The 14,000-nt window shown below is 41.3% G+C and overlaps 1 protein-coding gene across 7 annotated transcripts in view; it reads right to left on the bottom strand.

Annotated features, from left to right (window-relative positions):
* Window positions 1-14,000, bottom strand: part of malt1 (MALT paracaspase 1) — a 166,084-nt gene that overhangs the window by 108,438 nt on the left and 43,646 nt on the right. For all 7 annotated transcript variants that reach the window (XR_010017337.1, XM_063042698.1, XM_063042703.1 and 4 more), the window contains 2 exons: window positions 11,246-11,412; window positions 6,702-6,826 (listed from right to left, as the gene is read on the bottom strand). Coding sequence is in view for 6 of the 7 variants with exons in the window: in XM_063042698.1 (XP_062898768.1) it covers window positions 6,702-6,826; window positions 11,246-11,412 (292 nt within the window). In the remaining variant the exon portion in view is untranslated. The remainder of the gene's footprint in view (window positions 1-6,701; window positions 6,827-11,245; window positions 11,413-14,000) is intronic.

Below are 14,000 nucleotides of genomic sequence, written 5' to 3'. Positions count from 1 at the left end.
TGATCCCCCCAGTCAGGGCCACGTGAAGCAATGGGAGCATGGTTGTACGAACAGCTGGTGCATATCACAAGTCCTGGTTATGCGACCACCGACGCCGGGCAGAGAGTCTCTGAAGAGTATTGATAATGGCTGGGGTCACTCAGCTTGTAAAGGCACTGCCCAGAAGGCAATGGTAAACCTCTTCTGTCAAAAAATTTGCCAAGAACAATCACTGTCAAAAGACAATGATCGCCCACGACATACAGCACGGCATATAACGATGTTGATGATGGAAGTAGTCTAGTTTAGAACAGTACCAAATGTCAATAAAATACACATGTCAAGTGAAATTGAGTAGAATGGCCTCACTCAGGGGATGTTACATTGTTAATGAGATCAAGCTGCTGCAGTGCAAAATTAGCCTCAGGGGCTAATTACTTCTCTTAATCAATAGCTACTACAATCTCTGCACATTCAATCATCAAACAATTGAGGAAATAAAGTATTAATGAGGGATTGGACACGCTGGAGGCAGGAAGCATGTTCCCGCTGATGGGTGAGTCCAGAACCAGAGGCCACAGTTTAAGAATAAGGGGTAGGCCATTTAGAACGGAGTTGAGGAAAAACTTTTTTACCCAGAGAGTGGTGGATATGTGGAATGCTCTGCCCTAGAAGGCGGTGGAGGCCAAGTCTCTGGATGCTCTCAAGAAATGAAATGATGAAATCAAAAATCTAATGGAAGAAAGGAGACTGAAGAAAGCAAATCCTATGGAATATAAGTGCTTAGATAAAAAAGTTAAAAGCTTATGTCAAAAAGCCAAAGAAGAATGGTTAAACCAGGAATGTGAGCAACTAGAAAGAATCCCTATTATTGATCTAAAAAGGGTACATCAACAAATCAAGATTATGTACTGTGCTGTACTATTCTATGTTCTATGTTCTATAAGATTATCACTGGTAAAAAGCTCCTCTGTTCTTCAGGTGGATGTTTGAAAGCAAAGGATGGTACCATTATCATGGAAAAAGATGACATTATGAACAGATGGACTGAGTATATTCAGGAATTGTTTGAAGATGATCAAGGCGAAAAACCAGAAATTAAGAAGAACATTGAAGGTCCAAGTATTTTAAAATCTGAAGTTCATAATGCAATAAATAAGATGAAGATAGGAAAGGCAGCAGGTCCTGATGAATTAGTAAGAGAACAAATTATCACCCTTGAAGATTATGGAATTGAAAAACTTACTGATTTAATCAATGACATTTATGAGACTGGAATAATATCAGAAGAGATGAAAAAATCAGTATTTATCACTCTTCCTAAGAAACCTGGAGCAATAGAATGCGAATTACATAGGACCATAAGTTTAATGAGTCATATCACTAAGAATTTTGATGACAAGAGCTAAAAGTAAGATACAAGCTGAAATAGGTAAAGAACAATGTGGTTTTGTGAAAGACAAAGGTACAAGAAACGCAATATTGATGTTAAAGATACCATCAGAACAAGCTATTCAAGTGCAAAAAAGATTTGTTTGTTTGTTTTATCGACTACACAAAAGCATTTAATAAAGTGAGGCACAATAAGTTATTTGAAATATTACAGGAAACTCCAGATCGAGATTCGAAAGACCTCCATCTAATCAGAAATCTGTACTGGGAACAAACTGCCGCTGTAAGAATAGATGGAGTCAGTTTACGAAAATCAAAAGAGGCGTTAGACAAGGGTATGTTTTCTCCCCTGATTAGTTTAATGTATACAGTAAAACAATATTACAAAAAATAAGAAACATCTTGGGAATCAAAGTTGGCGGTGAAAATATCAATAATTTCAGATATGTGGATGACACTGTGTTAATTGCAAGTACGGAGGAAGAACTTCAAGACTTAATTGATATAGTTGTTGAAGAAAGTGCAAAAATGGGTCTGTCTATCAATTGCAAAAAATAAAGAATGTATGGTGATAACCAAAACAAAGGAGAATCCTATTTGCAGGCTGAAAATAAACGGGGAAGACATAAAACAAGTTTGCTACTTAGGAAGCTGGGTGACATCAGATGGTAGGTGTGACATGGACATCAAAGGAAGAACAGGGATGGCAAAAGACACCTTTTCGAGAATGAAGAGTATACTGACCAACACTAAACTAGGCATGACAACCTGCCTCAGAGTACTGAAATGTTACGTTTATCCAGTTATGTTATATGGATCAGAATGTTGGACAATATCTAGTAACATGAGGAAATGAATTGAAGCAGGAGAGATGTGGTTTTTGAGGAGGATGCAAAGAATATCATGGATGAAACGAATATCTAATGAGGATGTCAATGAACAAAGCAAGCACAAAAAGAGAAATAATGTATGAGATCATGAAACGAGTTAGGACAAGTGACGAAACAAGTTAGGACAAGTGACAGAAGTCTGTGTAGGGGAGCACTTTGGCTCCAGTGATCATAACACCATTAGTTGTCAACTTGATCATGGACAAGGATAGATCTGGTCCTAGGGTTGAGGTTCTTAACTGGAAGAAGGCCAAATTTGAAGAAATGAGAAAGGATCTAAAAAGCGTGGATTGGGACAGGTTGTTCTCTGGCATGGATGTGATCGGTAGGTGGGAAGCCTTCAAAGCAGAAATTTTGAGAGTGCAGAATTTGTATGTTCCTGTCAGGATTAAAGGCAAGGTGAATAGGAATAAGGAACCTTGGTTCTCAAGGGATATTGCAACTCTGATAAAGAAGAAGAGAGAGTTGTATGACGTGTATAGGAAGCAGGGAGTAAATAAGGTGCTTGAGGAGTATAAGAAGTGCAAGAAAATACTTAAGAAAGAAATCAGGAGGGCTAAAAGAAGACATGAGGTTGCCTTGGCAGTCAAAGTGAAGGATAATCCAAAGAGGTTTTACAGGTATATTAAGAGCAAAAGGATTGTAAGGGATAAAATTGGTCCCCTTGAAGTGTTCGGCTATGTGCGGAACCAAAGGAAATGGGGGAGATCTTAAATAGGTTTTTTGCGTCTGTGTTTACTAAGGAAACTGGCATGAAGTCTATGGAATTAAGGGAAACAAGTAGTGAGATCATGGAAACTGTATAGATCGAAAAGGAGGAGGTCCTTGCTGTCTTGAGGAAAATTAAAGTGGATAAATCCCCGGGATCTGACAGGGTGTTCCCTCGGACCTTGAAGGAGACTAGTGTTGAAATTGCGGGGGCCCTGGCTGAAATATTTAAAATGTCGCTGTCTACAGGTGAGGTGCCGGAGGATTGGAGAGTGGCTCATGTTGTTCCGTTGCTTAAAAAAGGATCGAAAAGTAATCTGGGAAATTATAGGCCAGTAAATTTAACGTCGGTAGTAGGTAAGTTATTGGAGGGAGTACTAAGAGATAGAATATACAAGCATTTGGATAGACTGGGACTTATTAGGGAGAGTCAACATGGCTTTGTGCGTGGTAGGTCATGTTTGACCAATCTGTTGGAGTTTTTCGAGGAGGTTACCAGGAAAGTGGATGAAGGGAAGGCAGTGGATATTGTCTACATGGACTTCAGTAAGGCCTTTGACAAGGTCCCACATGGGAGGTTAGTTAGGAAAATTCAGTCGCTAGGTATACATGGAGAGGTGGTAAATTGGATTAGACATTGGCTCGATGGAAGAAGCCAGAGATTGGTGGTAGAGAATTGCTTCTCTAAGTGGAGGCCTGTGACTAGTGGTGTGCCACAGGGATCAGTGCTGGGTCCATTGTTATTTGTCATCTATATCAATGATCTGGATGATAATGTGGTAAATTGGATCAGCAAGTTTGCTGATGATACAAAGATTGGAAGTGTAGTAGACAGTGAAGAAGGTTTTCAGAGCCTGCAGAGGGACTTGGACCAGCTGGAAAAATGGGCTAAAAAATGGCAGATGGAGTTTAATACTGACAAGTGTGAGGTATTGCACGTTGGAAGGACAAACCAATGTAGAACATACAGAGTTAATGGTAAGGCACTGAGGAGTGCAGTGGAACAGAGGGATCTGGGAATACAGATACAAAATTCCCTAAAAGTGGCGTCACAGGTAGATAGGGTCGTAAAGAGAGCTTTTGGTACATTGGCCTTTATTAATCAAAGTATTGAGTATAAGAGCTGGAATGTTATGATGAGGTTGTATAAGGCATTGGTGAGGCCGAATCTGGAGTATTGTGTTCAGTTTTGGTCACCAAATTACAGGAAGGATATAAATAAGGTTGAAAGAGTGCAGAGAAGGTTTACAAGGATGTTGCCAGGACTTGAGAAACTCAGTTACAGAGAAAGGTTGAATAGGTTGGGACTTTATTCCCTGGAGCGTAGAAGAATGAGGGGAGATTTGATAGAGGTATATAAAATTATGATGGGTATAGATAGAGTGAATGCAAGCAGGCTTTTTCAACTGAGGCAAGGGGAGAAAAAAACCAGAGGACATGGGTTAAGGGTGAGGGGGGAAAAGTTTAAAGGGAACATTAAGGGGGGCTTCTTCACACAGAGAGTGGTGGGAGTATGGAATGAGCTGCCAGATGAGGTGGTAAATGCGGGTTCTTTTTTAACATTTAAGAATAAATTGGACAGATACATGGATGGGAGATGTATGGAGGGATATGGTCCGTGTGCAGGTCAGTGGGACTAGGCAGAAAATGGTTTGGCACAGCCAAGAAGGGCCAAAAGGCCCGTTTCTGTGCTGTAGTTTCTATGGTTTCTATGAAAAGGCAATGTAACTTCATTGTACATGTGATTAGGAAAGAGGAGTTAGAATGCATAGTAATTATGGGAAAGATTGAAGGGAAGAAAGCAAAAGGAAGGCAAAGACAAATGATGATGGAGACAGCAGCCAGAGAACTGGAAATGAATACCAATGAGTTGATCCATTTGACCCAAGACAGGAGTGTGTGGGCCATGGCAGTCAAAGCTCAAACTGGGCACAGCACCTGATGATGATGATGATGAGGCCACTGTAGAATGGTTTATGGAGATATTACATGTCTCATTCATAACGATGGAAGTGACAGTTCAATAAAAAATTATGTTTCATCCTGTGAATGTACTTCGGCAATATGCACTTCCTGGCACTGATCTGTGGTATGAAAAAGAGCAGATAGTGTGCAGAGACAAAATGTGGTTACCGTTGGTGAAGATTAATTGGTCATAGACTATTTGGTTCAAGGCTGGTTGAGTAGTCTTGCCACAACATCCTTGCACTCAATGTCAGCAAAACCAAAGAAATGATTGTGGACTTCAGCAAGGGGAACTTGAGAAACATGCACCAGTATTCATTGAAGGGCCAGCAGTAGAAAGGGTGAGCAGCTTCAGACTCTTGGGTTTCAGCATCTCAGAGTATCTGCCCTGGGCCCAACATATTGATACAATCACGAAGAAGACATGTCAGCAGCTCTACTCTGTTAGCACTTTGATGAGATTTGGTATGTTGCTGAACTCCTATAGATAAAGGGGGAAGAGTATTCTGACTGGTTGCATCAGAGCTTGGCATGGAGGCTCCCGTGCATAGATCACAAGAGGCTGCAGAAGGTGTAGCCTTAGCCAGCACAACCATCTCCACCATGAAGGACAACTTCACCAGGCAGTACCTGAAGGAGACAACATCCATGATCCAGGTATTACGGTACGTTACACAAACCTCCGGGGTTTAGATGCTCCAATTGCCCAGTGAACTGGTGTGGTCCCTTTAAAAATTCAGACCCACCCCGCTAATTCATAGCCATGTTTTGGTGTCAAGATTTGGATTTTTAACGAGCACCTGAACTCAGGTTTGGTGTTCAATTGTCACCTCAACCTTGGTTCAGTCTACGATTGCATTTAGGATTTCTGTTTCCTTTGGATTCTCGTCTAGCACCTAGTCTAGTTGTTCCTAAAATGTTATAAACTATATATTATAATTATGTGTTTTTTGTCAGTTTTTCAGTCTTGGTCTGTCCTGTGTCCTGTGTTTCTGTAATATCACACTGGAGGAATATTGTATCATTTCTTAATGCATGCATTACTAAATGACAATAAAAAAGGACTGCGTGTCTTCATAATCTAATCTAATCTCATAATCCTTCTCTCAGCTCAGCCTCGAAATCATGTCTCGATTCTAGTCTCAGATACTCCAGCACTTGGCTCCTTACCACCCTCATTTAGGCCTCTCATCACTCCAGGGACATGCTCTCTTCTCGTTACTACCATCAGGTACAGGCCCGAAGACCCACACTCAACATTTTGGGAACAACTTCTTCCCCTCCACCATCAAATTTCTCAATGGACATTGAACACTAACTATTTAAACATTTTTGTACTATTTACTTATTTTGTCTTTGCTGTTGCTATAAAACAACAAACTTGATGTCATATAAGATGGTGATAATGAACTTGATTGCGATCCTGATCAAAAAAATATAAAGATTAGCTTTAGTTGTCACATGTGCACTGAAACATACAACATACAGAGAAATGTGTCATTTGTGTCAAATTAAGTCAGCTGGGGGCAATCTGCAAGAGTCGCTGCACTCCCATTGCCAACATAGCATGTCAACAATTCACTAACACTAACCCTAACTCTAGCTGTATGTCGTTGGCATGTGGGAGAAAGCTGGAGCACCCGAAGGAGACACATGCGGTCATGGGGAAAATGTACAGGCTCCTTACAGAACAGGGAAGTAAATCACAAATCTATGGTTAAATTTAACAACGCCTATGTTTATGTGAAGGTAGTTTGTATGCATCACCTCTGCACTCTTTCTGAACCACTGGTATTCAACATTAGGATGTCCTGTTGCTTCGCAATACAATCTCACAGCCTGGCCAGCCAGAACTGCCTGGGAAACTGGCTGCACGACAATCTTCAATGAAGCTGAAAAAAATGAAGATTCACAATCGTTATCCCAAATAGTAAGCTGCATCCCAAACTAACATAACTAAATCAGAAAATAAATGCAAGAGATTCAGCAGATGCTGGAAATCCAGAGTATCCTCCATTCTGGCTCCCCTCTTACCTCTTCTCTTCTGCTCACCACCCCATCATTTCCCACTGGTGCCCCCCCTTCCCTTCCTCACATGATCCATTGGCTCCTCCTATCAGATTCCTTCATCTTCAGCCCTTTTCCCACTCCACCTATCACCTCCCAGTTCTTACAACATTTTGCCCCCCCCCTTCCCCTTTCCCCTCCTGTTTACCCTGGCTTATTGCCCCTTCCATTCCAGACCTGATGAAGGTTCTGGACTGCTTATTCTTCTCCATAGATGCTGCCTGATCTGCTGAGATCCTCCAGCATTTTGTGTGTGTGTGTGTGTGTGTGTGACTAAAAGAGAGTCAGAAGCATTTAAAAGATAGGTAGCATCAGTGGGAGAAAAAAGGGGTCAATATTTCAGGCCAATAACCCTTCATTGGTGGGACAAGTCATCACCACGCATCAGAATTGGTAAAATATGAAGACAAGCATTTTGTGAGTGCCTGCAAGGTAGTATATGGTGACATGTACGTTATTTGATAATAAATTTGCTTTGAACTCTGAACTTTGTGTTACAGAGAGAGAGAGAGGGAGAAAGTAAGATAAAGAGTGAGTGAGGGGAGAGAGAGAGAATGAACAGGTTTGTTTGTGTGTAGCTTTTCACTGATTCTATGTATTTCCTTGTTCTACTGTGAATGTCTGCAAGAAAATTAATCTCAGGATAGTACCACAAACACAAGAAAATCTGCAGATGCTGGAAATCCAAGCAACACACACAAAATGGCGTGCAGACCTTCTTAAGTGGAGAGATGTTGCCTCACCCACTCATGCTCAATGGCTCAGAGACAGTATGTCCTGCTTAGACCTTGAAAAGATTCATTATTCACTTCTTAATTCGGACATAAAGTTCCAAAAGGTGTGGGGACCTTTTCTTGAATATATTCATAATTCCCATTTAGATTAAGGGTTTATCCCTCCTTTCTTTTCTTTTGCACTTAAATTCCTTACTTCCAGCTTCTTTCGGTTAAGACTTTTGTTAGGGTTTTTTTTATGTGTAAACATATTATAGCTCAGGTAATAGGCAATATTCCTTCTTTTTATAGATACAGCTCTGTGGTGATAAAAGTTCTGATCAACTTTTCTATATATCGTAAGGTTGGCTTGGAGTTGGGTAGTGGGAGGGTGGGGTGATAACTAACTTTATACGATTCTACTATGGGTGCTTTTCCTTAACTGTTACGAACTGTACATTTGATATGTTTATTTTGCACTGTATAAACCTCTTTTTTAAAAACTTTTTTTTGTTGTTGTTGCATTGTAGAAACTCATTTAAAAAATTAATTTAAAAAATGCTAGAGGAACTCAGCAGGCCAGACAGCATCTATGGAAAAAAATAATCAGTCCACGTTTCGGGCCGATGAAGGATCTTGGCCCGAAATGCTGACTTTACTCTTTTCTAATGATGCTGCCTGGCCTGCTGAGTTCCTCCAGCATTTTGTGTGTGTTGCTCAGGACAGTATACGGTGATATATGCAGTATGTACTTTGATAATAAATCTACTTTGATCTTTAATTTTAAGTTGGAGAGAACAGAGGGAACATCTGTGACAGGCTGCAAGAGAGAGAGAGAATGAACAAAAGCTTGCTTGTGTGCAATTTTTCACTAATTCTGTTGGACTTCTTTGTTCTACAGCAAATGCCTGCAAGAAAATGAATCTCCTTATGGAGGATACAACATCACCAGCACTGAATGCAATGCACTAAATTGAAAGAAATGGTAAAGAGAATTGTTGTTTCACCTGCAAGGACTCTTTGAGTCCCTGAAGAGTGGGAAGGAAAGAGATGAAAAAGGCAGGTGTTAGACCATAAGATATCGGAGCAGAATTAGGCTATTTGGCCCATCGAGTCTGCTCTGCCATTTCATCATGGCTGATCCATTTTTCATCTCAGCCCCAATGTCCCGCCTTCCCCCCACCCCATATCCCATCGTGCCCTGACAAATCAAGAATCTATCAATCTCTGTCTTAAATATATATAAAGACGTGGCTTCCACAGATTCACCACTCTCTAGCTAAAGAAATTCCTCCTCATCTCCATGCTAAAAGGACATTCCTCTATTTTGAGGCTGTGTCCTCTGCTCTTAGACTCTCCCACCATAGGAAACATCTTCTCCACATCCACTCTATCAAGGACTTTCACCATTCGATAGATTTCAAAGGGGTCACCCCTCATTCTTCTACATTCCAGTGAATACAGGCTCAGAGCCAACAAACGCTCCTCGTATGACATTGTTGTATTTCCGATGGTTGTTGTGAGAAATGGAGTGGTTGTTGAAGGTGGAAGGAGGGAGATGGAAGAGATGCTGTAGAAGTGGAGTGGTTAGTGAAGATGGAAGATCGTAGAGTTGCCTTGAGAAGTTCAGTGGTTGGTGAAGGTGGAAGGTGGGAGATGGAAGAGTTGCTGTGAGGAGTTCAGTGGTTGGTGAAGATGAAAGATTGGAGATGGAAGAATTGCTGTGAGAAGTGGAGTGGTTGGTGAAGATGGAAAGGATGCTGTGAGAAGTGGAATGGTTGGTGAAGATGGAAAGGATGCTGTGAGAAGTGGAGTGGTTGGTGAAGATGAAAGATGGGAGATGGAAAAGTTGCTGTGAGAAGTGGAGTGGTTGGTGAAGATGGGATTGAAGCTGTGAGAAGTAAAATGGTAAAGATGGAAGAGTACAGCAGGCAGACACAGAGGGAATAGTGCATTCAGAATGCTGAAAAAGGATTAAAAGTGAAGCATAAATTCACTTGCACTTCTGATTTAATTCATTTGTATTCAATGTTTTGGTTCCTTGAGGTTGTTGTAGTCTGGGGGAGTAATGGGAACAAGCTTCCATGACTTATTAGATGCTCCCAATGATGTGTGCCTCAACAGCCTTTGACAACCAAGTCCAGCTCCTGGTCTTCACATGTGGCTTAGCTACTAAGCCTGCCAGAACTGTTTCTATTTACGAGAGAAGGATCAAAGGCAGGTTACTGGTGCCTTAAAACCAGTCACTTTTGGCAGACAGGATTCATTAGCCATGGGTGGAAGCTCGTCTAGGAGAAGAAAAACTCCAATCTGAAACCTCCACTGCCTTGCACTATACTCACTCGTGGGGAAGGCTTTGGGAGTAAATCCCGGGGAAAAATCCAGAGCTGAAATCTCGAAGGCCGCCCTATGTTGAGTTAAATGCCGAATGGTAATTCCTGCAATGCTGCTGGTGCCAAACTGTATCAGTCTTTGCCATTTCTTTGGATTCATCAGCTGCAGGGAGGGGGGGAGCTTGCTACATGGGCAACAGCTTGCTCTCCATATTGTACTGCCCCGGCTTGCAGAACTAAACAGCTAGGACACAACATCCATGGTCAACCCTGATTAATAGAGAGCCTAATTCAATATTTTACATGGAGTATTGTATTCAGTTCTAGTTGCCTCATTATAGGAAATATATGGAAGCTTTAGAGACGGTACAGAGAAGATTTACCAGAGTGCTGCCTGGATTAGAAAGCATGTCTTACGAGGATAGGTTGAGCAAGTTAGGTATTTTTTCTTTGGAATGAAGGAGGATGAAAAGACTTTGATCACGGAATGATTGTTGGTGCCTGGCAGGGTGGTTTGAGTGTCTTAGAAACTACTGAGATTTTCATGTACATCAGTCTCTTGAGTTTACAGAGAATGGTGCATAAAACAAAAATCATCTAGTGAGCGCCTTGTTGAAGAGAAAGGTCAGAGGAGGATAGCCAGACTGGTTCAAGCTGATAGAAAGACAACAGTAACTCAAATAACCACACATAACAACAGTGCTGTGCAGAAGAACATCTCTGAATGCACAACATACCAAACCTTGAAGTGGATGGGCTATAGCAGCAAAAGACCACGGACATACCCTCGGTGGCTATTTTATTAGGTACAGGAGATACCTAATAAAGTGACCACTGAGTGTATATCTGAACCCACACAAAACTCTCACTCTTTTGTCAGGCTTTAAAGATCTCAGGGTTAAGCTAATTAATATTTAACAGCTCACACAGAGCCAACGCTATCCACAATCCTCAAAATAGAACCAACTCCTGCACCCTAAGTAAAGCATCAATTGCCACATTAAAGGCAACTTCTCGCCTTAAGTACGTGTATATTCTAACCACCCATTTTTACAATGGTTCAGAATAAGCAACTGCAGACAGTATGAGTACTGACATTCTCTCTCCACAAATGTTTTGTTCAGCTAGAAGGCTCTAAATATCAGCATAATTCAGCAAATATTCCTCCAGTCACTGTGAACACACAACTGAAACCAACCTGAAGCTCTCAGAAGCTGGAAAGCCTCAGTGTGTCCCATAGCTTGAAGGAAATCCAAGAGGTCTCTCACGGTCACACCCCTGCTGCCCATCAGGTGCAGTAAACTTCGGCTGGGGCTTCCATCTGCTTCCAGCGTTTTCAGTGAACATTTGTCTAGGTCATCAGAACTGGAAAGAGAATATTAACATCTTTGTGACATCTATGAGTAGGTGAAAGAAATCAACAAAGTGGAGAAATTATTTTTAATGTTTGCAAAAGATTTATTTTAATGTTTAAAATGTTAACTACTTAGATATACTGATGAAACCAAGATGGAAAAGTAGGGCTCTACAGCTCACGTTCTCAAGAGTTATTAATTTACTGATGTTTTTATTTGCACAATTAGCCTTCTTTTTCATATTTGTTTTTGTTAGTATTTGCTTATGCATAGTTTTTCATAAATTCTATTGTATTTCTTTATTTTCCTATAAATGCCTGCAAGAAAATGGATCTCAAAGTAGTATATGGTGACACACACACAGTGGTCTCTCTATGAGGTATGTCCGCGGTCCTCTGCTGATGTAGCCCATTCACCTCAAGGTTTGACATGTTATGCATTCAGAGATGTTCTTCTACACATCACTGCTGTATCATGTCGTTATTTGAGTTTCTGTCACCTTCCTGTCAGCTTGAACCAGTCTGGCCATTCTTCTCTGACCTCTCTCACTAACGAGGTGTTTTCACCCACAGAGCTGTGCTTAGTAGATGCTTTTTCTTTCTTGCACCATTCTCTGTAAACTCTGAAAGCTGTTGTGTTGGAGTTGCTGGAGTTGGAGCTGGATTTCCTGAGATACTTAAACCACCCCATCTGGCACCAACAAATATTCCATGGTCAAAGTCACTAAGATCCCATTTCTTTCCCTCGCCGATGTTTGGTCTGCACAATAAATGAACCTCTTGACCAGGTCTGCAAACTTTTTATGCATTGAGTTGCTGCCACATGCTCGGCTGATTAGATATTTGCATTACTGAGCTGGTGAACAGGTGTAACTAATAAAGTGCCCACTGAGTGTATATATACTTTGAAATAAATTTACTTTGAACTTTGAAAATGTTTTTATGTTGTATTGCAATAAACTGAAGCAGGTCAAGACTTTAATTAGTACAAAGCGTTTGAGATAACTGAAGTGCTTATACATAACAAAGGATTGCCCACATTACCTTCCGCCTCCTCCGCCTCCTCTTTCCTGAATCTCACATAGATACTGTGCTCTACATACAGAACCTCCTACAGGTTCACACCTCAATGCTGCACAGTACAGACATCAAGAACAGGAGCTGACCGACTCATCAAATGCTCCAGCATTTAAACAGACCATGGTCAATCAGACTGTAACCTCAACTCTGCACTGCTCTCCACCCATGGTAATCTTTCAATTCCTTCTTTATCACTTATCTATCTACCTTTGCCTTAAAAATATTCAAACAGGGCCCTGTGTCCTGTGAGGAAAAGAGAAGCAAAATCAGACTTATTATCACTAACTTACATGATGTAAACCTCCAAGTGGATCACAACCTTGATGTAGGGTTTGGAGTCCTGCGTGCCTCAATGACCCAGAGAGCTATGTCGGCTGGAGTCAGGGCTTTATACTTTGTCTCTTGGTAAAGTCACCCGTGCCACACAGGTCAAAGGGTTGAGGACAGACTAAGAGTGGTCCACTGGCCAATCAGGGCTATCAGTCCTGATTGGACAAAAAATTTGTTTTGGAAACAGCAATGAAGAATCCTTCCATATCTGTGTGGGACGACATTCCCGAGTTCCCACCCAGGACTTGCATGGCTGACAGTAGTGAAAACCGAGAGGAAGCTACTGGCACGTTGGAGGACCCTGAACCACAGCTGGGGCACAACAGAGAAAATGGCCAGGGACAGACAGAGATGGCGGACCTTCATTGCTGCCCTAAATGCTAGTGTGTAACAGGCAGTAAGTAAGCAACATGATGTAAAATTTGCAGCATAGTGCAAAGGTATAAAATTACTGTAAATTATAAAAATAAATAACTAGTGCAAAAAATGGAATAGTGAGTTCCAAAGACTGAAACAAAATGGTTTGTCTCATCTTTGGCTGAAATGGGCATCATCTTACTTTAAACACTATCCCTTAATTCTAGATCCTCTTTACTTCCAAACTGTCAGGAACTCTCATGATCTTCTATGGAAGGTAATGTATTTCAAACAAGTCCCTTCCCACTGGACTACACCAAACCTTTCTGCATGAAACAAACCGTACATTCCAATGGTCAGTTTAGTAAGCATTCTCAAAATTGCTTGCAACATCTTGGCATCCTGAAGTACGGAAACAAATAATGCATATGGATTTCCAGAAGCTTATTTATTTATTTCTGGTCCACTGAGCCTGGGCAGCCCAATTACATCCATGTGAACAATCAACCTTCCAACCCGTACATCTTCGGACTGTGGGAGGAAACCAGAGCACCTGGAGGAATCCCATGAAGTCATGGGAAGAACACACAAATTCCTTACAGACAGTGACGGTATTGAACCTCGGTTGCCGACGCTCTATTAGCATTACACTAACTGCGGCATTACCGTATGGTCTCACCTTTGTCCAGTATGTCTTAAACCTAACCTGCCTACTTTTAAAGAAGACCATCAGACCATAAGGGATAGCAGCAGAATTAGGCCATTCAGCCCATTGAATCTGCTCCACCATTCGATCATGCCTAATTTTATATGAAATTTCCCTCGCAATAAA

The sequence above is a fragment of the Mobula hypostoma genome, chromosome 3 (genome assembly GCF_963921235.1).
Source record: "Mobula hypostoma chromosome 3, sMobHyp1.1, whole genome shotgun sequence".
Taxonomy (NCBI): Eukaryota; Metazoa; Chordata; class Chondrichthyes; order Myliobatiformes; family Myliobatidae; genus Mobula; species Mobula hypostoma.
The sequence above is the reverse complement of the archived record's forward strand: the minus strand, read 5'-3'. Positions and strand labels throughout refer to the sequence as shown.